Source organism: Pseudopodoces humilis, chromosome 3 (genome assembly GCF_049639895.1).
Source record: "Pseudopodoces humilis isolate 2021_Gansu_Grassland_sample_001 chromosome 3, ASM4963989v1, whole genome shotgun sequence".
Lineage (NCBI taxonomy): Eukaryota > Metazoa > Chordata > Aves > Passeriformes > Paridae > Pseudopodoces > Pseudopodoces humilis.
Window position 1 is genome coordinate 91,253,731 of NC_142202.1, and position 25,180 is coordinate 91,278,910.

Here is a 25,180-nt window from a genome sequence, read left to right on the forward strand (position 1 = left end):
GCATAGGAAACTTACCAGTTTATACTTGAGGTAGCTGCAAATATTGGTGGATGAAAATTTACAGCAAAATTTCACTGAATTTTTAAACCAGAAAATTAGCCGTGTGGCTGTGAATCAGTGAGCAGCATCTAATATCACTGCAAAACCCAATGCCATGAAACCATTGAATTCATGCACCTTAAAATGTAAATTCTACTGAACCACTTTTGAGGCTATAGTTACTGGGTAGTAGAATTGGATTTTGACCACTGGTTTGTGTTTTGGAGCAGTGTTTTCTGTTCTTTAGTTGTTTCAGAAGGAGTCCTTTTCCCTTCACCCATTTACATGCAGATAAATGCCTACAATTGCAGTCAGCCAAAAGCAGTCTTGATGGTAAGGTTCTGAAGAAAAGCAATCGTTATCCCCCAACAATTTAATTTAATGAAACAGTAATTGGGTAGTGGGGAAGTCAACATACAGGAACATGAAAGAAATAATATATTGATGACCTCTTTAAAAACAAAATAAATTCTCCAGCTCAGCCAGTATTTGTTCTCCTGTTTCAGGTAGACCACAGCCTCTGTTTTCCCTTTCTATCTGCACTGTAGTGATGATCTTTACCTCCTCCACAGTGATTCTGCATTGTGCATGACTTTTATAGTTTTGGTGTTACTAGCATCCAGTCACATCAAATAGAAGAACAATATTAATTCCATTTAATGTTTCTGACATATATAAGTACACTTGTTAACAGCTGTTGAAAACCTTTTACAAAAACTTCTGAAAGCATAGCCACTAAGTGCTGTTTCTGAGTATGTATTTCCATGTAACTGTCAACATTTAGCTACTTCAAACCTGAAACAGATTTTTGGGTAGTATAAATATCTGGACTTTTGAAAAAGAATTCAAAAACTGTAAGCAAGTGTAGTATAAAATATGGAATCATGTTTTTGTTGGATGTTCCTTATGCTTTAAGACTTTTAAGAGAATGATAAGAGCATGCCAGAAAATTATTAACTCTCCCCCAAAATATGCAGTGGCAGCTGCTTCTGATGTTTTGAAACTAAGTCACTAAAAAGCCTACAACTGATATTTATTCTGCAGCTATTTGTATGAAATAAAACATTTTAAACTGATGTTTCAGATTATGACTTTTTAAATAGAAATAATTAAAACGTATGGCAAAAAGGCTGTGCTGGGCTGAACCATTTACTACATACAACTATTTACATTTCCTTCAGAAAAATTCAAAACTTGCTTAAAATTTTACTTTTATTGCTCTGAAGCCCTTTTGAACTCACTTATGGATCTACTTCAGTCTCCACCACAGCAACAAAGACACACACATACAGTGCAAATAACAACTACATATACATGTATGAACAAGTTTATAGCTAGAATACAGAATGAAATAAAGTGCAGAACTCAAAGTTAAATTTTACTTTCTGTAGGCATAAAAAAAAATATCAACATTGAAATTTAAATGGTGGGCTGACTAAATAGTCAAAATGGTTAATACTTACTCAGAAGACATACTTGTCATAACTAGTGTCCTTGTTGGCTAGAGACATGAAAGAAACAAGAAAACATCAAAAATCTGGAAAAAAACCATTTGAAAAAAACTCCTTAAATTAGAAAATGTTATGTTAAAAGGTGCAGACTACTTCACAACTATAATATCACCTGGGGAAGAGGCTGTACTAATTAACATATATACTAGAAATACTAAACTTTGATTACATGGAAGGAAGGAAAACCCTTCAATCGTTTTATGTCACAGCAAATGATACAGAAGACAGGAATGTAAGCTTTTTTTAGAAAAAACAAAATGCAAAGGATTTCCAACCTGAGATGCCACAGAAATAAAAACAGTACTGGTCTACTGACTTTTCATCAGATGGAAAGGAAAAGGCAGCTTACCCACAATAAAGAAAAACTATAATTTAAAATTCCAGTTTCTTCCAAAAGAAAGGTAGAAACTGGCTAGGACACATCAGAAACAAGAAATATAATTTTAATTATTTTGTTTTTATTTTGATAGTGTATTTTTGGGGGTTCTTGGCACATTTTCAGTATTTTATGTCAAGGTTAAATAAACATTCTTTCATTCTTCAGTATTTTCTACTGAATAAAAGTTGTGCAAGTAGTATCACACACAGGGTATACTCAAAGAATACAGCAATACTCAAATCAGCTATTCTGAGACACCTTAAAAAGCACCCCTACCTTCTGCAATACTCCCCATAGCTTACTTGAGAAGCAGGAATGTTTGCCCCATACGGACTTCAAATAAGCTTGGGAAGAATTATTATTACAGAGGTCAGAAGAGGAGGAAGTTCATCACCATTGACCATGAAAGCCTCCAGTATGCACAAAGGTTGGAGAGAACATGAATTTTAGCAGTATCAGAGAAATATATAACTACACAGAATATGGTCTATGTCAAAAAACATATGTAAGAAGAGATTTTGATCATCTTAGCTAAGAATTATTTGTAGCTACAGAAACACGCATAAATATATCTATATACAAACATTTTAATCCTGTAGAAAAAGCAGACTGACTCAATTTTATACAATGATTTCAAAAAACTATTTCTAATTTTCAAAATCAGTATATGAATTTAAATTATTTATCCATATAGCTACTGCTCCATATGAAATACTAACTTCCACTTCTGCCACCAAACATATTACCACAACCACAAGTAGTAAGCTCCCAAAGTCTCTACTAAAATTCAGTTTCTTTTGAGTAATGCGCTGAGTTAAGAGTACAAAAATATTTTGAACTGGGAGCACAGGCAAAAAAAATATTCCAGGGCAACTCGTTTTACCCAGCAATGAATCAAAGAACAGAAGAGAGAAATCTGATGCAATTCCTTCTGACCTCTGTTATGAGCACAGAACAGTTTGCTATCCAAGTAATCTTTCACATTTAAGGAAAGAGTTGGAATTACCTGTGTAGACTATTAGACTAATAGAATGTAGACTAATAATGCGCACCATGACTGTTCATTATATGAACACTCTTTGCATAGAGCACAATTTAGATACCATTGACAAATTAGATTAAAGATAACACAAGTAGTAGTCATTTCAACATACATATGGTAATTTCATTCTGTGGTTGTGTACATTTAAAAAACACAAAATCCAGATACTATTTATATCTTAAGAAGTAACATAATGCAGCATATTTAATAATTTTTAAAATTCATGATAAACATGCACTCAGAACACACTATGTAAGCTCTACAATACTTCAAACTGACTATGTATACCCTGTGAAAATATAAACCCAAATAACAATAAAACAGAACAAAAATTCAAAATAAAAAAAGGATAAAACTTTTGCATTGAAATATTTGAAAGAAATTCGATGCAGTATTTTTGGAAATACAAGTTTCCAAACTCTAACTTGTTGCCAGCAATACTTACTGATGATGTCTTACTCTACTGCTAGCCTGACAACTGAAAAGAATATACACTTATCTTGATCAAATTTAGTTCTATTCTTAGACAAAAGAATTTCTACTGCATTACTTCCAACTCCAAACAAGCAGTCACATTTAATTGCTCTTGGAAGTTCCAACTCGATTCTACACTGAAGTTTTATATATAAAAAATTTGTGCAAAAATAGTGACACTGCAACAATATACATCAAATATATCTATCATAACATGAACATATTAGTATTAAGTTACATACATTCAAAATTTGAGAATAAGTACTCAAAGAAGATTTCTAATAACACACTGAGCAAGGGTTCTTGTGGCAAAAGCACTGCACATTACTGCACAGGTTAGGTCAGATGATTAAAATCAGATGTGAAGCCACATTATTATGAGTATATACCTCATACTGTCTTAATACACATTGCAGGATCTCCATAAATTCATGAGCATTAAAGGATTCTGGGATGGAGCAGCCTAGGAAGGCAAAAGACAGGGCTTAAAAAAAAGGTTTTGCTTTGCCCTGTCTAGTCTTTCTGGGTGGAAAAACTCATCTATATCAAATGTGTATGTTTCAGCACAGCCATGATATTCTCCTAGACTACCTGAAGCCAGGCCTCATTGCCATCACACTCAAGCTCCTTGGCTAAAAGTCTGGAGTTAAATCCACACAGAGCAATTATACTAGGTTCTTGAGAGTAGTATTAGCTGTAAAGTAGATCCTGATGTGTCAGTTCAGAAAAACATCCTTCCTTGCAATTTTTTTTATAAATGTTATTGAAGCGTTACTAATCACACTACTATTTTTGTCAAACTTGAGTTAAAAAGAAGCCATACTATAAACCAAGGCCAGTGCAGCTTGAGATCCTGCAGCTGCTTCTTCAGCTTCAGAGCAGAAATTTTAACAGTCCCTTAATACCTTGCCTATAGGTAAGTAAAAATACTGGATCCACACAAATCAGGAAATCTACAGCCTGTCCTGACCTTACCCTGCAAGGTCAGCTTTTGAATTGTAGCTTTTATGCTACCACACATCATGTACATGACGCAGTGAGTATTCTGAACAAATGTCTTGTCAGTGTACTTAGAAATGGTTCAAAGACTCAAGAATGCAGAAGGGTACACACAAAATGTAAAAATGGGAAATAAATTTAATTTCTTCCAGGCTATTATTTCATTTGCATTCAGAACTGCATATTTTTGCAAGTTAAAGGTCATTTGCTAAGCAGACAATATTTTGTTTTATTGCTTCAGTAAGACAAGCAGCTCTCTTTAATTACAGTTACCAAGTGGAAAACTTAGCCAAACTATGTTCTAATTTTCAGTTCTACATTTTTCAAGTTAATTGCTTTCTCCCCCACCCCCTACTATGCAATTTTTCTTCTGTGCTTTTTTGTGTCTGTTTTATTTTACATGTTACTTCTATTGAAAAAAAAAAAGTTAGCATTTTCTTTTCTGACCAGCAAAAAGACATCTGGTGAGCATCATTATGAGTTCTAATGGATGTTTTTAGCAGGATTATTATTAATAAAACACTGGAAAAGGTGGTATTAAGTTAACTGTCCCTTTTATTTACCATTAATCTCTGAGTCCTGAAGAGTTGTATACCCATACTCTGAATCAGAGCACACACTTCTTTCTGAATTATTTTTGAGGTCTGCAATACAGACTTCATTATAAATGACAGCTTCAGCTTTCCATTTCCATATTTCTTAGAAGCACAGTTGCATTAAGTATTTCTTTAGTGTCTGCCAACAACAAGGTTTTTCAAAGCCATCTGAAATACATAACATTCATTTCAGTAGCTAGAAGGAAACAGTATTTGTAAATCTCCCCAGTGCTTAAAAGTGATACCTCCTATATGTTAACTGATCTACAGAACAAAAGAGGTATCCAACCTCAAAATGTGTTCTTTCTCTCATCTAAGTTTGAGCTGATGTTTCTTGGAGATGAAGAAGAAAAAAGCTGGAAGAAAAAAGCCCTGTTTTGTACAAGCTGCTTTTCAAGAAGATGAATTCAAACTTTGCTTTGTTAAGCATGTCATGAGTTCTTTTTTGTAAGTGACAAATGAATGAAAATGAGACCATAAAATGTTTTTCCAGATTAGTTCTCATGAATAAAGTGTATTCATGCAAATAATTAATTTGATAGGAATAGGTTTAGATTTGTCACTGATTAAATTCCAGCCTATCTATATTAGATCTCATTTTGTCTTTGTATCAAAAACCCAGGTCTCAAATATTTTTCAAGAAATTATTTCAAGTAAAGTACTTTTAAATTGTGTATTACTTAGTCCCAGTGGTCCTCTTGTGCCTTAGAGTTGACTAAAGTTCTGAAAGAAATAAGCCTCAGAGTAGTCTCAAACTCAGATACAAGTTTTAGTGGAGTGAAAGAAGATCTTCAACTTCAGGACTCAACAAGATACCCTAGGTGGTTTGGCTAATATACAAGGGATAAAGAACTTTTGGAGGGTGGGAGGCAGGTAGGAAAAAACCAGTGCATGTATGAGCAAAGAAAGTTTAAGGGAGAGTATATTATACTATCTGTTTTATAATCTTCAAATCCCTTTCTTCTCTGGCTATTGTACGTCCATTATATGCTTTTGTAATTGGTTTAGTACCCTTATAATCAATTTTGATCTTTACAACTGCATTTCAGAAGCAATAATCTTCAGTCTTATTAGTATATGAACCAAAAGACAGCTCTGTAGGTAGCATAGGAATATTAATCAGGTTAATTTCACTCTGCTTGTATTTAAGAAGCATCTGAGGTTGCAATGCAAGATGTAACCAGGACTATCTGTTATTCTATTACCATCTGTTAAAACCAGGTTGGGACAATGTTCTTTATCTCTTCCAGGACCCATCCTCCCTCCAGGGGGATATCTTCTGTTAATGGGCCACTGAGTCTCACTGCATGACTGATAAAATTCCATCGTCCCATTGGGAGATGCTCCACCCAGGGGGAGGAGCCAAGCATTCCGACCTGGATATAATCTGAGGCTTAGAACACCACAGTCAGACTTTTTCCACTAGATTCCCAAAAAACCCCAGACCGTTCTGTATCACCACAACCTTCAAAAGAAAACTACACCCTTCTACAAAACCACTGCTTCAACAAAACCACGTCTGCCACTCCAAGAAAACTGTGGCCAGCACTTAATCAAGCTGTTACCAACAACTTGACCAAGCGGGTGTCAAGTTGTATTCGGACTCTGTCAGTATTTTTTGTACTACTGCATTTTATTTTAATTTTCCTATTAAATTGTAGGCTTTTTATTTATACATATTAGTAACAAACTGTTATTCCTACTCCCATATCTTTGCCTGAAAGCCCCTTAACTTCAAAAATTATTATTATTATAATAATTCAGAAGGAGGAGATTTACATTTTCCATTTTAAGAGAGGCTCCTGCCTTCCTTAGCAAACACCCATTTTTTCAAACCAAGACAAGAAGATTGCAATGAGGACCCAAAACTTTTAGGCTGTTTTTAGAAATAATTTATTAGTATTACATTAATTTTTTTCAAGTAATTGTGGCTCATAGCTGAAAATAATTGGTAATTTTAATGAATGATTACTATTCAGTACTTTTAAACAGCAATTATTCAAAACTGTAATTTACTTTCTGGCTGGCCTTTCTCTTATCAGTCCTTTGATACTGATATTTTTCAAGTTTCTTCTGGCTGCAAAAGTAAATTTCAACTGTAATTTCCTCACTAAACATATACCTCTGCTTTGGTCCTAAAAAGATGCAAAAAAATGAGCCTATCCAAACCAAATCCAGTACTGTCATGTGGGAAGATGAAAAAATAAACTAGTCTGTGAGAAGACAGAAAAATTAGATTATGTGACAGGTGCCTGGGCACCATTTTTCCTTCACTGCCAAATACAAAAAAATAATGAGAAATACTGTAATTGAAGACATAGGAACCCCTAGAACTTCTGTTGCAAGATAAAAGAGACAGAATAGCTTCGGACTTTTCAGGCTAGCAGTGTCAGAGTTCACAACTTTCTGACATTTTTGGTTTTCCACATGCAACCAATCATAGCTAACAACTATATTTAAGAAAAATAAAAAATTCCAACCATAGGGATTCAAAACTTTAGCAAGGGATAGATTTCCCAGCATTCCGCAACTTTGAAGGACAGGTTTACCTATCATTAGCAAAATGAGAGGGATTTTTTTTTTTTTTATTAGGATAGACAAAAAATTAAGGGGAGAGGAGGTGCTCCTTCCCAATCATTCAACTGCAAGCAAAAAACTTCCCTGTCAATCAGCATGACATTATTATTATCATTTCTACAAGCACAGGCAGTAGCGATTCTCATTCCAACAGGAAGCCCGAGCCTTTCCAACAGGTACAATTAGGGATTGATTCCCTGGTCAGCATCACTCAGGAAAAGCAGCAGTCACGTTCTTAACTGTATCTTACTAGGAAAATCTCATGTCTTTACCTTATTATGTGAAACCTGAGGAAATCACAAAACCATAGAATATCCTTAGTTGGAATGCACCCACAAGAATCATCAAAGTCCAACTCCTGGCCCTGCACAGGACACCCTAAGAGTCACACTGGACACTAAGAGTCACACACACTGTGTGCCTGAGTGTTTTAACACTCCTTGAACTCTGTCAGGCTTGGTCACGCTGTGACCACTGCCCTGGGGAGCCTGTTCCAGCACGTGACCATCCTCTGGGTGAAGAACCTTTTTCTAGTATCAGAAAGAGACACCAGGATTACCAGTGAAACAGAAATGTACCTCAAGATGTGGAATGCTCAGGGGAGGAGAAGGCTACTTTAGAGTTTAAATTCTAACATGATTAGATTCTAAGATGAAAGCTTAGGTGAAGGAAGGGTACTTGTTCACCCTAAAAAAGTCACAAGGCAGAAAAAAGAAGAAACAGGGCTATCATGGGGTAACACTATGTTACAGAGAAAACCTGTATAGGCAAGCAGAAACATTTTAAAGACAATACTAAGGTGCCAATTAATTCTGTCATTAGTACCAAATAACGTCCAACATATACTCACCCTCCCAAATGATCTGTGAAAAAGTCATGCACAGTTAACTTTTTTTTTTTCTGAAATTTTATGCTATATGATCTTCCTCCTAACCCCAGCCTCACCAAGATTAAGAGAACTAATTTGTACCCTTCTACAAATAATTCCAACAAAAAATAAAGTATGATATAAATTAATCTGCTTCATCTGTTCAAACAAAAAAATTGATTATGCTTTCATAATGATCCAGTGAAGTGAAGAATACTTCCAGACAGCTGACTTATGACCAACTGAAAGCACTTCATGAAGCTTCAGGTGAGTTACCCTATGGCCTTTCTTCGAGATTAAAAAAAGCAGCCACAAGGGTAGTGGGCAACAGTAGAGTAGCTTCAGTGAAATTAATTGCTATAAATTGATAATTAATTGCAATAAATTGATATTTAAGATCTCATCAACATTCAATTTTTGGTCATGTTGGTTTCAACCCTTCATGGAAGGCTCATTAGAAATTAATGTTTGCCTCAGCTACTTCACTGGAGCCATCAGTGGCTCATTAACTTTACTCACAATGGGTCACTGGGCAGAACTGAGACACAGAGACACATTTCCATTGTGCAGGCTGTAGGTATAGAACCATTTTAAGAGTGAAAGAACAATTTTGCATGACCGCAACTGTTACATGGTGGGTTTGCACAATTGTTAGCAGCGTGAGGTTAATTTGGATAGCAGAACTCTTCTGGAGACTGCTGGAGACTAGTGGAATTTGAGGTGAAGATGTCTGCAACCCAAAAGACTCAACACAGGATTTATGTTGACTTTGTGTTAAGACACAAGATTTTAAACTTCAATAAATACTTTGCTAACAAGATTTTAACACACTTGTAGATGATAATCAATAAACTGACTTTAAGCTTTATAGCCTTCTAGACTATATGGTAAACAATTGAACAGTATTTACTTCACGCTTTAAAGTGCAACAGCAATATTAGGAAGGGCATAATAATAATTTTTTTTAAAACCCACCCAGATATTTTTTAGTAGCTTGAAGGATTACGAATTAATCATACCTGGAGACAACTCTTTGAAACACAAAAGATTTCTGTAGTGCATATGTAACATGATGCAAGATTTTTTCCTATTTGACTGACTGCATATTTTTATTTCTGTTCCACACATATTTGTTTGTAAGCTAATAATTCAATTCTACAAAGATCACACCATTAATCTATCAAATGTTTAATTTCAATAAAGAAAAGGTCAGAGATATTTGTCAAATTATTGAATCTTAATGAAGACACGTCAAATGCTGATGGAAAGGAGTTTAGGAAGTCTTTTGTTCAGGTTGATTTTCAACCATTTTCAAGAGCTGCAAGACGATAATTTAGAAAGGAGACTGATTAACAAAAGGATTTCCAGCCTCTAGAGTCATGCCAGATACCAACAGGTTTATGTAGGGTGTCCATTTTTCCAAAAGCTGCATTAAGAAAAAAAAAAAAAAATAGGATCTAAGCAGCAGTTTTCCTCCTGATAGTTGCTGATTCCAAGGGGGAAAACAAGTTTCAGTTTTACGATTATTCTCTGCCAAGGCAACTGCAGTCCAATGGATTTTGTGGTTTTCAGGCGTGATGGTTGTGAGCACCTCAAAACAGGAGAACAACATACATACATATGTTCAGCAATGAGGCATGCTTCAAGCATGGACTCTATGATACGACTTCTTGCATGATGTTTCTGTACTGTTCTCCTCATGCTCTGAGCCAGAAAGCTGCATTTGCTTTTTGCACCTAAGCCTTCCTTCCACCATTAAATCCAAGAGTGCCATGGACTTTTATTTAAAAGGATGGAGATGACATAGATATATTTTAAATAACTTGAGATTCCCGGATGTTATTCTTGGTGCTTATCCTTATCTACCATTCACTGTAGATAGATCTTGAGCAATTTCATACTTGCCTAAAAGTAGTAATAAAAAATATGTACTGAATTTACGTGAAGCCACATAAACAGTCTCTTAATCAAAAGTCACCAAATCTACCAATCTTCTGGGAAAAAAAAAACGAAACAGTTAAGTGGGTTTTTTTTTCCTGAATTCTATGAAGACAAAAAAAAATAAATCAAAACTCTCCACCTACTTAAGCCTTTATGCCCTTTTTTAGAAGAGAGTGAACAGAAATTTAGTGACAATTTTATATAAAAAACTGGGACAATGCAGTTCCTGGATCTTTACTATCCTGCCTCCTAAGATGACAAGCTACAGTCAACCACCTCAGGTTTCACTGTCACAGCACATTTCCAGTGTTCCAAACAGCAACATATACAAGAGTGTGAACACCAGCTGGAAGTGTCCCTGGAACAACAGGAAACAGCTTGAGCCAAGAGGAGCATGTGCCTTTTGCCCTAGAAAGGTACTGATTTTAAAAGACACTTTTTTAAAATTAAGAAATATACCACAGCACTTCAATAGGTAGTCCCAAATAGCTAATATGAAGCCTATCACAAAGAGAATGATTTCTAGGGACCCAAGGTCATAAATCAATCCATTAGGTTCATCTACAGGAGATAATCCTGGCAGGAATGGCAGCACCCCAAAGGGGTGATAACAAAGCTGTTGACATTAGGACATGGCCCAAAACATGCAATGTTAGGTAAAACAGCCAAAGGTATGGCTTCTATCCTGGAAGCCCTTCACTTGATGTGGGAGAATTGTGGGGGACAAATTCACTAGCTGGTGGAAGTCCAGAACCAGAACTGCCTTGCAAAGTTTGAGTGAAAGTAGTCATGGGATCAATCATATAGAAGTATTTTTAAAACTTTCCCAAACCAGGGGATTCAGACATCCTTCACAGTGCTATCCCTCTGACCACCCCCATTACATCAAACATTTTCCCCAAACCATGGGATAGGAAGTTCCAATTTTTTCTTTGTTAACTACAAAGGAGCTTGCATGCTTCCACCTTGTCTAATTCACTGTCCTATTCATTTGTGTCTCAAAGTCAGTAACATTTCAAGTATCAGTATTTCAAATATGTACCTATTCAAATCAAAACTAGAAGGAAAACATAAAATGATGTTGTCCCCTAAACTAATACAATTTAGGAAAGTCTATGAATGTACATATAAAATACAGTCATAAAGTTACTTTCCTGAATGTCTGGCAAGATGCTTCATGTTTTATAGTTACAGATTTTTCAGGATATTAAAATTTGTTTTGCCATGAAAAAAGTAATTTTAAAAAGGATTGTGATAACAGGATCTAACAATGACTTGCTTCACATTATTTCTTCCACAGCATGAGTTTAGATTGCTTGTAAAAATCTCCTCTTAAAAAAGCTCTTAAGATCAGTGTTGATGTACTTCACCCAAATCCAAGAGCTAAAGAAATACAAGCCAAGATTAATCTGTTTAAAACAAAACTAAAGGAATTTCAGTTAAGTCCACACTGTCATCGTAAAAATATGTTTTGAATCATCCCTCATGATGTTTAACTGTTTTTTTCTTTTTGCTCAGATAACAATATTTTAAACTTTTTTTTAACCTTACAATTTATTCCAATTGCATTTCTAATGCTGTGAGACTCTCAGATGCTTTTTAAGACATCCATCACCTCTCATATCCCTCTAAAACTATAAAACAAATTTTTATTTGGATAAAAATGGCAGTTAACTGGTTAATAACAATGCATCTCTGATCTTTTTAAAGTACAAAGTATTTAATTTGTGACATGCAACAGACACTGTGATAAATGTAAACTTTTTTGTGACAATAAGCAATGAAATGAGAACTCAATATTTCACCACTACTATAAATAACTTGTTTGAATACATTTTTGGCTTTAAGATGAATTTTACTTATTTCACTTTGTCCCCCCTATGCAAAACAACAAAGATCTATGTATTCAATTTCATGGACTAATTGAGAAACATATCACAATGCATAAAGGATTTACTTTATCCCTGCAACCCAGTGTCATCAATTTAGATTTCTAGACCAGGGAAGCCACCTGCTGACATTCACAAGCATTAATCAACAGCATTTATCCTTACCAACTCTGTCTCAAAACTAAGAGTCAATTTTATAAATCTGTCTGGATTCACTGCCTTTGAACACACCAAAAGTCCTGGTTTCAGGGTGGTAGTGATGTTTTTTTAAATCCAAAAATAATTTTTTTCTGAAGCCATTAAAGATTCTTGAAAATCTTACTTATCTTCCCCAAATGTGTATGCAGCTGTCATTATAAACTGTTCTGTCTTCCCCGCTTTTGTTTGTTGATAGTACAATTTTTCATATTATTTGGTTAGACATCTTCTACATTAACAGTACATTAAGCATGCCTTTATAAAGAGTATAGATAAAGAAACTATTAGTGCTTTAATCTAAAATTGTGATATACAAGTATCTGAACAAAGTGATTCTCAGTTTTGACTTCATCTAAAACAAAACACAAGAAACTCAACCTGCATGAGTTTTTGAAGAAAACAAAAGCATAACTCAATAGCACAGCAGAGAAATACAGAACTTATGACTTGATTTCTATTAAAGAAACTACAAATGAAAAATTGAAAGAAACACAGAATTAAATAATGTAAACTCTTAGACCTAGTCATGTTTCCTAAAGATGTTTTTTCATGGCTTTTTTAATATTTACCATCACATCATGAACTCCAAAGGCCTACTGACATGCATTCACTGTACTGAATAAGTTAGAATTGTAGTGCTCACTGTAGCATAGTTGTAACTAAAGTACAATAATTATCTGGGAATTACATTCTGCAAGCATCTAAAGTATTTTTGAGGCATTATATTTCAAAAACCTTTTTCTATAAAAAAGACAGCTGTAATTTACATAGATGTCTCTTGTTTTGGGAAGCAAAGTAATGAATTTAAGAGATCACACAACAGATTCCTAGCAATATAATCTGTCTGAAGAGTCACAGTCACATTTGTGGAAATACATATATCAAAGCATCTAGGAAAAAGCATTTCTTAGGCAGTTGTATTTTTCGCATATGATTTATTTTATGATTTAAATAAATATGATTTCTTCATAATACTATAATCCAATAAAATTATATTTTTTAAAATATTTGTGCCATTTGTCTCCCAGTTTTTTCTTTAGGCAAAAGAAAACTAACTAACATTTTCTAACTAAAACATTGCAACTTTTTGCTAACTATTGGCAATGTAAACATTAAGCCATAGCCACTGGAAAAAAAAGTATTAAATAAAAATGGTGTAAAATGTTTGGTTGCTTTTATAAAGCTTCAAGAACATGTTTTGATTGGTATATGAGAGGTTTTGCAACATAATTATTTACAAAAATTTACATAGTCTGATTTTGTTTAAAACAATATACTCTTAAAATTTAAACTTTTCAGTGCAGCAGTCTCACTGCCAAACATAGCATCTGGTTAATCACATAGCACCTTTTTGTGAAGTTTTTTCCCTTTTTACTTTTCAGCCAAAATTGTCTCCATATGAATCTGCGCAGTCAAGCTGACAATGAAAACCTTTAAAGTAAGTTTTAAAAAGCATTAATGACATGAATGAAATTATGCACTGCTATTTTATTGATATTTGAGTGAAATGGTATTAACACCAAGCTGAAATGGGTGGATAAAAGAAGCCATCTCAAAACACTGAATAGGAATTTTCTCTAGCACCTACTTAGCCTTGTTACTGTTAAACACTTCACAGAGCATACTTTACAAGCAGAACCATGTAGAACCTTTTAAAGATACCTCTGACTGCAATGCCAGATCTGAAAAAGGGGAGCAATAAAAAAGACTTCCGTATTTCTTTTTGTTTCTCTCCAGTATATTTTGTACTCTTCAGTACAATAATTATGTTGGGATCAAAAGAGAAATTAGTCAAAATTAGCACTGATGTATAATGGTCTTGTTGAGTAATTTCACTGGAGAAGGAATCAGTGCCAACAACCCTGACAAATCTCCAAGCACACTTTCTCCAAATACCCTTAGAAAGAGCCATTGAGTGTGGTTGTGGATTTACATGCAGCAGCTTTAGTCAGATTTCTGTGCCAGGAAATGAAACTATTCTGGAGAGATACTTTAGCCTAAAGAGTACACTGTCTAAATGCTTCTATACTTCTAGAGTGATTTACACATTCTAGTTATTAATTTTATACATAATATATTTAGGAAAATAAAGGGAATAAATTTTAAAAAGTAAAAAGTAGTAAGATGCAGACAAGTTAAATAATCATTTTAATCCAGAGATCACTGGCCCATGAAGGTTAATATCCAATCTTCAGGATGTTTATAATGTTGAACAACTTAGTAACTGCACCTGCACAAAACCTTTACATAAAAGTTTCAAAATCTGTGATCAGTCTCTTTTAAACTCCACCAGTATCTATGAATGAAACACCTAACTTATTTCATATTGTTAACAACAGCAGACATCCTTTAGTGCTTTAGGACTTTCCACTCTCAAAAACACAGCACTCATTTCAATTGTGAATTGCTGCTTATTGATTATAAGAACTAATATTTATTTTCTTGATTAGTTTTATATTTACTTAAAAGACTTTTACAAAGGAAAACACTTTAAAAAAGAGTCAGTGCTGACTCAATCCTCTCTCCCCTTTTTACAGCTAAATTGAGCTCAAATACTAAATTAAGAAATTTATCAGAACCTAAAAGAAAATCTTGCATAAATCCTTATTCAGCAGAAACATCCATTGGCAATGATCCAGTATAAAACAAATTAAAAAAACCTGCTGCATTTAGGAACTCCTCTAAAACAGACAGGCATCTTTTCAAGTAACTTCAGTGGCTTTTCAGCTATTTTCAGTTTGAGCTGGCTTGCCAGCCTCCTTTATGATGTCAGCTTGGCATGAACTCAGCCAGCCCAAGTTACCAGAGAGCTCAGTTTTATTGGTATACACCAAGACCATGAGCATAATATTTCAAGAAAAATGAGATTCAGGAAAGTTTTAAAATTGATACTACAAAAGAGAATTTACTTTAATTTTTGTATATACAAAGAGACTCTGATCCTCCACTGAAGATCTTAACAAAGCAAATATTCAGTTAAACTGACCTTTTGGAGTCTTCTAGCTTTTCTTAAGCCCCCAGTGTGCTTATTCTTTTGTTCATCAAAGATTTTGCAAGAGCCATAAGTAACATGACACTCTGACACTTCATTTTCACCACCTAGAAACCAAATTTAGAAACTTAAAATGAAAAATGCAATCTTATGAAATGGGACTGCAACCTATTATTTTATCATAGCACAGCGCTATGTACCCTTAAGATACTTAATAATTTGTACCAGTTATTTTCTCACTGTATTTCAGTTAGGGAAAAAAGGAACGACACTCAAGCATCTGACTTAATCTTTGAATATCTATTCTTATTAAAAAACCCAGTTGTAAAACTCTCAATTTCCTATATTTTGAAAACCATGTATTAACTACAAGTAGAGAATATGCTAAATTGCTTTCTAATTATTATAAAATGTGCAATTTTTCTGCAGAGATATTTGGGTATGAAGCTTCAGTGGCTAGACCTTCACATCAACACTTTCGGCACACACTTTATCTAAAATGATATGAAGGTCTGAAAGCTCTTTTCAAACACCTTGCATGCAAATCTAGCAAACTGTTAGCAGGCAAGGATTCTATGTACATAAAGGCATTATCAGACCATCCATAAGAATGCTCTCTGTCAAAAAGCAGTACTTTTCATTATGTATTTTATGAATTAATACGATTTAATTCTTCAACTCTGTCAGGATGACTTTCCTAAGAACTAAATAAACTCCTAGATCATTTGAAAAAATAGCTTACCTGCCTAAGATGAAAAATTTTGATCTATCTTTTAAATAATTAAGCTTTAATTACTCTAAATTTAGGGAGAGAATTTTTCCCAAATGCCACTCAATAGTCTATTTTAGAGCACTTATTCATTTTCCACTTCAAAGAAATGGATGAGATCAATTAAAGAAAGTTTAATTAGTGATTAAAGTGGCCTAAATTTAGCTTCCGTTAACAAAGTTTCTTTGATTATTTTTTGGAAAATACTGAAGGCTACTATCCCCCTATTTAGAATGCATATATAACTAAGAATCATTTGTTTTTCCTCTGTCAGCTACTTAAACTCTTAATCCTTGCGGTGATATATCATCAAATTACAATCCATTATGATTACTCATTTAAAAATTATAATCTTTAAACTAGTCAAAATTTATTGCAGTAATTTTTGTGTGATAAGTGTAAACCTGGTTTTCAGGTACAATTGTTGATTTAAATTCAATATTTAGGTATATAGTGTCATGCAATAAAGACGTAACTAATAGCTATGTTAATTTTATTTAGTATTGCACTGAGGCCCATCATTTTCAATCACTGAGGAAGACTGATGGCAAGTAGGAGAAAACATCTTGCTACACAATAAAGAAAAAAATTGCCTCTTTTTGCATAAACCCCAGAACTATTAAAGATGTATTTTGAATCTTAAAAAAAACCTAATTACATGACTACATAAGATGTAAGATCATGTACTCCACCACTTTACCCACAGTAGTCTCTGGTAATTTCCATTAGGTTATTTCAGGTTTTTGGGGTTTTTTTGAGGGGCAGCTTGGCTTGGGGGCTAACAGTGAAAAGTGGCATAATATTCTTTTTACTGCTCTTGGCTGAATTCTCATGCTCCACAGCACTTGTCCCACTTGGGCTTAAATTCTTAAAACCTGTTTGCTTGGACTTCTTTCCCATTAGGGTTCATTCTTGTGGGTTCTTCATATTTACAGGAAAGCAGGAACAGAGGATAATGTCCCTTATCTCTGCTTATCAGCTCACGGATCTTAGGCACTACATTAATAAGGGCTATTCTTTGCTATTACATTCCTGTCTATCAGCACTTCTCAAGTACTTTACAGCTTTTCCATCCTATAGGTCTCAAGCTTCACTACTTTCTGTTCTTTTCCTGATTACTTCTTTTTAAAGCAGTCACTCAGGCAAAAATAATGAGTTTTCATCCTTAGTAGCTTTTCCTAGAGGACTTCAAAGTTGACAGAACGTTTTAAAGCAATTGCATCCAGTGTTAGGTCTCCCTAAACTAAGTTCAATATGCAGGTAACTCCTACCACAGTGGTTCATTAGATCCCCTAAATGCTCTTCCGAAACACTGCTGAATGATTGGCACTAAAATCAACAACTGAGCCCTCTGAAGCATTGCCACAAACTAGAGTGGTTTTACTTTGCAATTTAAGCTTCTACTCATTCATGATAATTTTAACACCAATGAGAAGTTTTGAACCAGAATATTATCTATAAAATTCCATTAGATATTTCCATTGAATTGAAAGGCAATGATTAGGGCAAAATGAGCTAGTCCTGCTCGATCAAATAAACCATGTCTATCTAATAAAATATTTTTCTATAGTATAGTTCTCTACTTTAAAAATATTGTTATGAACTGTCACTTAAATTAAGCTATGTCGCATCTACTATTTTGTACTTATCCATAGAGGTATTTACCACAACTATGAAGGAATTAAGTCCAAATTTCTCATAATTAGTAATCCTTCAGGTACAAATGCACAGAATATTTAACATCTTGTGTTGTTATTATTATTGTAGATATTACTGAGGCATGGGAAAACACCAAGGTTTTTTTATACAGAACATAATTTCTTCAAGTCTTCTGAAAATGTATGAGTCCCCCCCCAGATCCTCAGAGAGAGCCTGTTGACGGTTTATAAAAATTTGATGTGGCTTGGTATGTGCTCTAGGACAAGTGCCACCAGGCTTTGGCAAATTTGACTACATCAAAATAATCCTCAACCTGTTCCTCTACCCAGAAACACTTGTCCTCTTTTGTTTTATTAGTTACAAATCAACTTTTTGTGAGGATAAATGAAACAAGGAGTCAAGGAAAAAACAGTTTTCTTCTTTATGCCTCATTTGTTTTTTAAAAGGACATAATAAAAGGTCAATAGAGGACATTATAAAATATTTTTAGTGAGATTATCTTCTCCCAAAGCTGAAAAAAACCAAAAGACACATCTAATCTAAGGAAGTTTTCACACGTGTGCTTTTAAAGATATAAACAGTATTTTAGCAGCATTAAGCCCCATAGGACCTAGAACCTAAGGTAAAACTCAATAATCTAAATTAAATACAATGATTTATTGCACCAAATAACTGATACTGATATTCCAGATTTTCCATCTTAACACTGAACTACACTGATTACAGTAGGTAATACAGGGTCTTAGTTTTGCTAATTAAGATAATATTTGCCTTCCACATTACCATAAATATATAATATTCACTCGGAAAAGCCTTAAGTTTATTTTTAAGACTGAAAGTAATGCTAAGTCTGAGTTCAAATTTCTAAATGATGTTAGCATGATAAAAGCTCAAGAGAGTAAACTCTTGCATTCCTTGCACATTATTATTTATTGTTGTAGCTTTCAGATGAAGAGTCCATGACCTGGAGTAAGATGAAAATAAGTAGCAGTGTTTATTCCAGCAGAACAACTGGGCAGCGTTGAATGTGCCCTACAAAGGAACCTGAAGCTTGCTACCACATAAGCATTAGGCCTTGAAAATTTGGTTTCAGATTAGCTTGCATATTACACTTCTACTTTAAAATGAATTGTTCCAAGTAGTCTATGGAAAGAAAGCTTATCAAATCTTCTTGTCATTAAAGATACTGGGTAAAGGTGCCACTGACATAAAATCACAACAAAAAAATGGGCAAGAAAAATATTTGATATTTAAAACATTTAGAGATATAATGTTTTATATGGCTATTTGATTACTCCTAAACATATATCTATATCTATATATATGATGAATTAAGAAAATTCATTAGTTTTTAAAAATATACTGGATTTGCCAGCTTTCAAATAATGTACAATATACAGGAAAAAAAAACCCATTTACTATTTATTTACTAATAGGAGCAAGGAGCAACTTACATTTAATTAAGAAAAGGAAATGTGTAACTCTTAATTTATAAAAATCAATTATTCCATCACAGAGAATCAGGGGTAAGTGTAATACAAGATTTTAATTTTCTCCCGCAAAACTTGCATTATTAGGGAAAACACAACTTCTCTTACATTATTGATTCCTTCCATTTTTAAATGAGCTCATTCAAGCTGTCAAACTTGAAGTGCTACTTGACTGTGCAAAAGATGCATGAAGCTGAATGTACCATACATGGGAAAACGGCCATCAATAATATAACACAAATATTATTAAAATCACTACAAACACAAACTGAGATTTACAGACATTCCTAAAAAAAAGGATAAAAAGTATAAACATTGAATAACTTATGTTTGCAGAATCATATTATTTTTTTGGTCCTCTAAAATCTATTAGTTTAAACACATTGTCCAGCATGAAAATAAAAGTGTGACATGCTAGAACAGTGATCATAATTCAGTTGCTAGAATTTAAAAGTTATAATTAAATCTAAAATTAACTGTAATAACTAAGTTTAAACATAGCAAATAAGCCTGATAGAGTTCAAAAAGCATTTGGACAATTCTCTTAGGCATATGGTGTGATTCTTGAGGCTGTCCTGTGCAGGAGCTGGACTTTGGTGATCTTTGTGGGTCCCTTCTTTCCAGCTCGGAATGCTCCATGATTTTTCTGCTTCCCTATTTGTTTCCATGACTATATAATGAAAACTAGACTCTTCTTTGACATTATGAACTATACAATTTAAGGATCATCTTCTAGTACACTGACACATGGCAAAAAGCCACATACAGTGGGTTCATATATTATGTAGAATAGTCAAATGGTTTGGGTTGGAAGGGACCATCTATTTCCAACTCCATTGCAATAGACAGGGATACTTTCCACTAGACCAGGTTACTCAGAGCTCCATCCATCCTCACCTTGAACAATTCCAGAGATGAGGGGTCCACAACTTCTTTGGGCTACCTGTTCCAGTGCCTCAGCACACTAATTTTTTCCTAATATCTAACTTAAGCCTACTCATTTTCATTTTAAGATCATTCCCTTTTGTCCCATTACTACATGCCCCCATTAAAGTCCTTCAGCTTTCTTATAAGCCTCCTTTAGGTACTGGAAAACTGCTCTTAGGTCTCCTCAGAGCCTTCTCTTCTCCAGGCTGAACATTTCCAATTTTCTCAGTCTTCACAGGAGGTGCTCCAGTCCTTAAATCATCTCTGTGGCCTGCTCTGGGCTTGTTCTAACAGGTAAACTTCTTGTTTCTGCTTGGGGCTCCAGGGCTAGAGGTCTCAAACCTGTATTTCTCCTACAGCAGGCAGTTCTTTATTCCCCCAATCCCTGCTTTCACCTGCTGCAACATGGGTGGTGTGGCTGAAGCACTTGCTGGTGAAGCCTGGAGCAAAGAACCATGGTGAGTATGTCAGCCTTCTCCACATCCTGGTAACTACCATTCCTTAGAGGACCCATATTTTCCCTAGTCTTTCTTTTGTTGCTGATGCACCTAAATAAGCTTTTTTTATTTATCCTCAGAACCTTGGCCAGATTTACTTCTGATAGTGCTTTAGCCTTTCTAATCAGACCCGTGGCTGTTCAATTTCTTTGTCTTCCTCCCAGGCTACCAGTCCCTGCTTCTGTTCTTTGAAAACTACCTGTTTGTGCTTAAGATTGTCCAGGAGCTCCATGTTCATCCATGCAGACCTCCTGGCACTTTTCCATGTCATCTTTGTAGAGATGTGCTGTTGTTCAGTCTGGAGGAGACAATCCTTGAATATCATCCCTTGGGTACCTCTTCCCATGGTACTCTACCAAGCAAATCCCTGGTGAAGCCAAAGTCTGCTCTCCTCAAGTCCAGGGTAGTAAGCTTGCTGTATGCCCTCCTCACTGCCCCAAGGTCTTGAACTCCAGAATTTCATGGTCACTGCAGCCAAGGCTGTCCTTGAGCTTCACATTCCTCACCAGCACCTCCTTCTTGGTGAGAACAACATATCACCTCTATGGCTCATTTACCACTTGGAGCAGAAAGTTGTCAATTATGGGTGTACATTTATACCTGTATAACATACACCTGCATCCACTGTTTTTTAAACTACATAATAAATTATGCACTCCAGATATTAAAATACAGGTGCAATGAACTCAAAATGGCAGTTCACAGCTCAGCAGCTTATTACTCACACGTATAGGCACAATCATGGTTCAACCTTTCCACTGAATTTTATAAGTCTGATAGCAAGTCCGTTGAGCGCTTTAAGTTAATACTTACTTTTATATAATTAATTGATGCACTACTACAGAATTTTCTAGGGAAGATATATTATTAAAATGCAAAATTATAGTTACAAAAATTCAACCCCATGTAAAGCTTGACAAAGCTCAAGATATCAAAATCAGAAAATTATTCCAATGTAAGTAAGGAGCATCTTCCAAGGAAGTTCCTGAGATTCTATATTTTAGTATACATTTACATTAAAATACTTTATGCTAAATCAACTTGAAAATGCTTAAATATAGAAAAATACTCTTAAAATTATTATTAAAAATTAAGATTAGTTCCATATAAAAAAGTCATGGTTGAAAAATATGCTTCCATTGCAACCCTTGCAGGTCCTATTTCATCTTCACCACACAAGAAATGCTAACTCAAATATCTTTTTTCCACCAGAGATTTTATGATCTTAACTGCAATTTTGGTAACAATTTTCACTTGTGAAGTAAAAATAGCTTGAACAAGGGAACATATGATGAGACTCTGGTTTCTTAAACAGATTTTGAGTAGCAACATGAAATTAGGAGATTAGGAGAAAAGAAGGTTTAACATTACTTTTGTTGTGTATAGTGGGCAGTTTCCTTATCTCTTATGACTTTGTGCTTGTAAGGTATGGGAAAACAAATGGGTGTTCTTTTGGATTCTATGCATTCATTTATTTTACTCAGTAATAAAGTAAGTACCACAGTATTTTCTTCTTCTGGTGTATGTCTGAAGTATTTTTCGTTTTGGAATGGCAGTTCATTTTGCAATTTAGTTGCATTAGTATATCTAAGGCAGTATAGCATCTTTTGATTTTCCAGCTCTATGTAGTAACTTACCAGCAGTATGAGCACAGTCATTTACACTGTTGTAGGATTTTTCATGAACATGCTGTGGAAGCCTGTCCACATCATCAGTATCTAGAGCTCCTCCAGTGTCATCTTTTTCATCACCTGATATATTTAATGGTATGCTTCCTGGATGTTTAGCTGGTTTGATTTTTTTCTTTACTGGAAAATCATTCACTGAAATAGACGTCTTCCTACTTTTCTTAGTAGCTATGCAGTTATGCAGCTCACTGAAACTCACATCATGCAGGTCCATGCTTGTAAAAGAGTCTTTGGAACAAACTTCAGGAGGATTCTGTGATTCCTTTGGTACTTGTATCTGTACTTCATTTTCATTTGAATTAGATGATGAGAAGAAATCTTCATAAGAAGCCTCTTCAGTGCAGTAAGACTTGCTATATGTAGTAACTGCTTGCAAGAACCCCTTAGAGCCTGATGCACCAAGTTCTGAGGTAGCCAGCTTAAAACTTGGTAATGTTTGTAGTTTCTTCCTCTTCTTGTCTTTAAGAACACAATCATTTCTGTCAACAGGGAAGCTTTTATCCAGTGAACATGTATTTAAGTCTTCGCTACTCATAGGTGAATTAGAGAGACTGTCAATCAAAGCAGGAACAGTATTTAACTGGACTGTTTTTTTGCAAAGAGTAATATTACCAAAGCCCTCGAGAAGAGAACTTCTATTTGCAACTGAAGTTGTCTTGGTCTTCTCGTTCTTCTGATTTTTCTTTGGAAACTTTAAACGTTTCTTTCCTAAAGACAATCTATGATCCAAAGTATGCTGTATAATCTGTTTCTTTGTTAAACTTCTGGCATGTTGTTTTGGTGTTAAGCTCGTCTGCTCATTGCTACGTGATGGAGAATTCACTGATGCACTCACAGATACATGAATATCAGTCCAAGTATCACAGTCATGTTCTGCTGCCTCTGTTCTCTGACTCTTTAACTTCTCAGTTCTCCAAAGATAATCACAACTTGAGTTCAAGCAGTCTTCCATTTGTTCTTCTGCAAAACAAAAAAATGTGGCAATATAAATGTATTGAACAAATCAAAAAGAGTATCAATTTCTTAGTGAAATATATATGGAATTCCTGAACTGAAAAAACAAAGATTTGGCCACTTCTCTGGATATTATATGTAAAGTCAACAAAAACTAAACAGAATATGGATTAGAAACAAAGCATGTTCTATGCTGACAAGAACCTACAACAGTTTTAGCTATTTTATCCCCTTATCTGGTCATAAGCACCCACAAGTTCCATTCTGTTTTCTTGAAATAAAGCAGCAAAGGAACTCGTTACTCTTCTTGCATTTGTAGAGAAAGCAAGATTATATTCTTGTTAATATATTCTTGTTAATATGATAAAGTTAGCTTTAGTAACAGTGGAAACTCATTAATAATTTTTGCTACCACAGCATTAGCACCACCTTGAAGATTTTGCATTTAAGAGGGAATTAAATACAATACCATACTATCAATCACATACATCAATACAATATACAAAAACAATTAGAATTACTTCTTGTAGCTATTCTTATGAAGTTAATTTGTGTTAGGTATTTTACAGAATCTATTCATAACTCTTCACAATAAATTCCTCTGAAACAAGCTAGTATTTCTGATTAATCAACGTGCATTTTTTAAAATCCTGTTGTTCTGCAATAAGATGATTGCAACACATGCTTTTGCTTAAGTAGATGATGAGTGCAACATCACAGCAATACTCCTTCTGTAAGTTCTCCTACAGGTTTAAGGGGAAGTCTTGATATTATTTGCTTACTTAATATAGATAATATTTTTAAACATATGGTGTAGCTAACTGTATTTTGAAAAATAAAACATAGAGAGAAATTCCACATTATATGATCAGTCTCTCATACTGACAACTGACAAAGTCAGCTTCAATCCTCAAATTAACCTGGCTTCTTGAACTTTCCAAACCGTTACTAACCAGTCTCATATCTCTTAGGCACAAACATAGGGTCCACTGTCGCAGAGTGCTGGAGATGGAAGCTACACTAAATGCTGTTATGGGAATTTTTGGTCTGTTCTTAGTGTAAAATTACATTGTGCAGTTGCAAAGCTGAAGGGACATATGCAATGCACAGCTCTCAAATCACAATGTTCTACCTCATCAGCTACCAAAGTAAAACAGTTTGCTGGAACAGCTAAACTACTTGCAGTGTTCAACTATCACTTTTCACTAATATTGCATGAAGACATAACAAGCTGTCGCATGCTGCAAGAAACCCACCGTGTTCTTAGATAAGCCAACATGTCAGAACTCTTGTATGACATGAGTAAAATACAAAACCTCAAAACAAAATGTGGTATAGCTTACTGTTAGGGGAGAACAGAGAGCAGGCAAACTGCTCTAGCAGCCCTCATTACAAATTCTAAAGATTCCCTTCTCCTCACTTTCCTACTGAGATCAAGGCCAGCATCTGACTTGAGCTTTTTGCCCCAGTGACTGACAGATGACATGAGGTCTGAAGCACAAACTTTCTGCATACATAATCAATATTATTAGGATGTTCACTGATGTACCTCAACAGATTTCACAATCTTCTGTCTTATGCCCTGCTAATACACCAAAACACAGGAACAAACTCCTAACTTTACAAGAATGATTTTATAAGGTTCTTACCTTGCTCACAAATTATTTTAATCCATCTTAAACCATAAAACA

General features: G+C 34.6%; 1 protein-coding gene across 2 annotated transcripts in view; it reads right to left on the reverse strand.

Annotated features, from left to right (window-relative positions):
• Positions 1 to 25,180, reverse strand: part of MCPH1 (microcephalin 1) — a 129,050-nt gene that overhangs the window by 90,852 nt on the left and 13,018 nt on the right. For both annotated transcript variants that reach the window (XM_005521941.3, XM_088053543.1), the window contains exons 8-10: positions 22,485 to 23,495; positions 15,500 to 15,612; positions 1,503 to 1,540 (exon numbers count right to left, since the gene is read on the reverse strand). In XM_005521941.3, the coding sequence (XP_005521998.2) occupies positions 1,503 to 1,540; positions 15,500 to 15,612; positions 22,485 to 23,495 (1,162 nt within the window). The remainder of the gene's footprint in view (positions 1 to 1,502; positions 1,541 to 15,499; positions 15,613 to 22,484; positions 23,496 to 25,180) is intronic.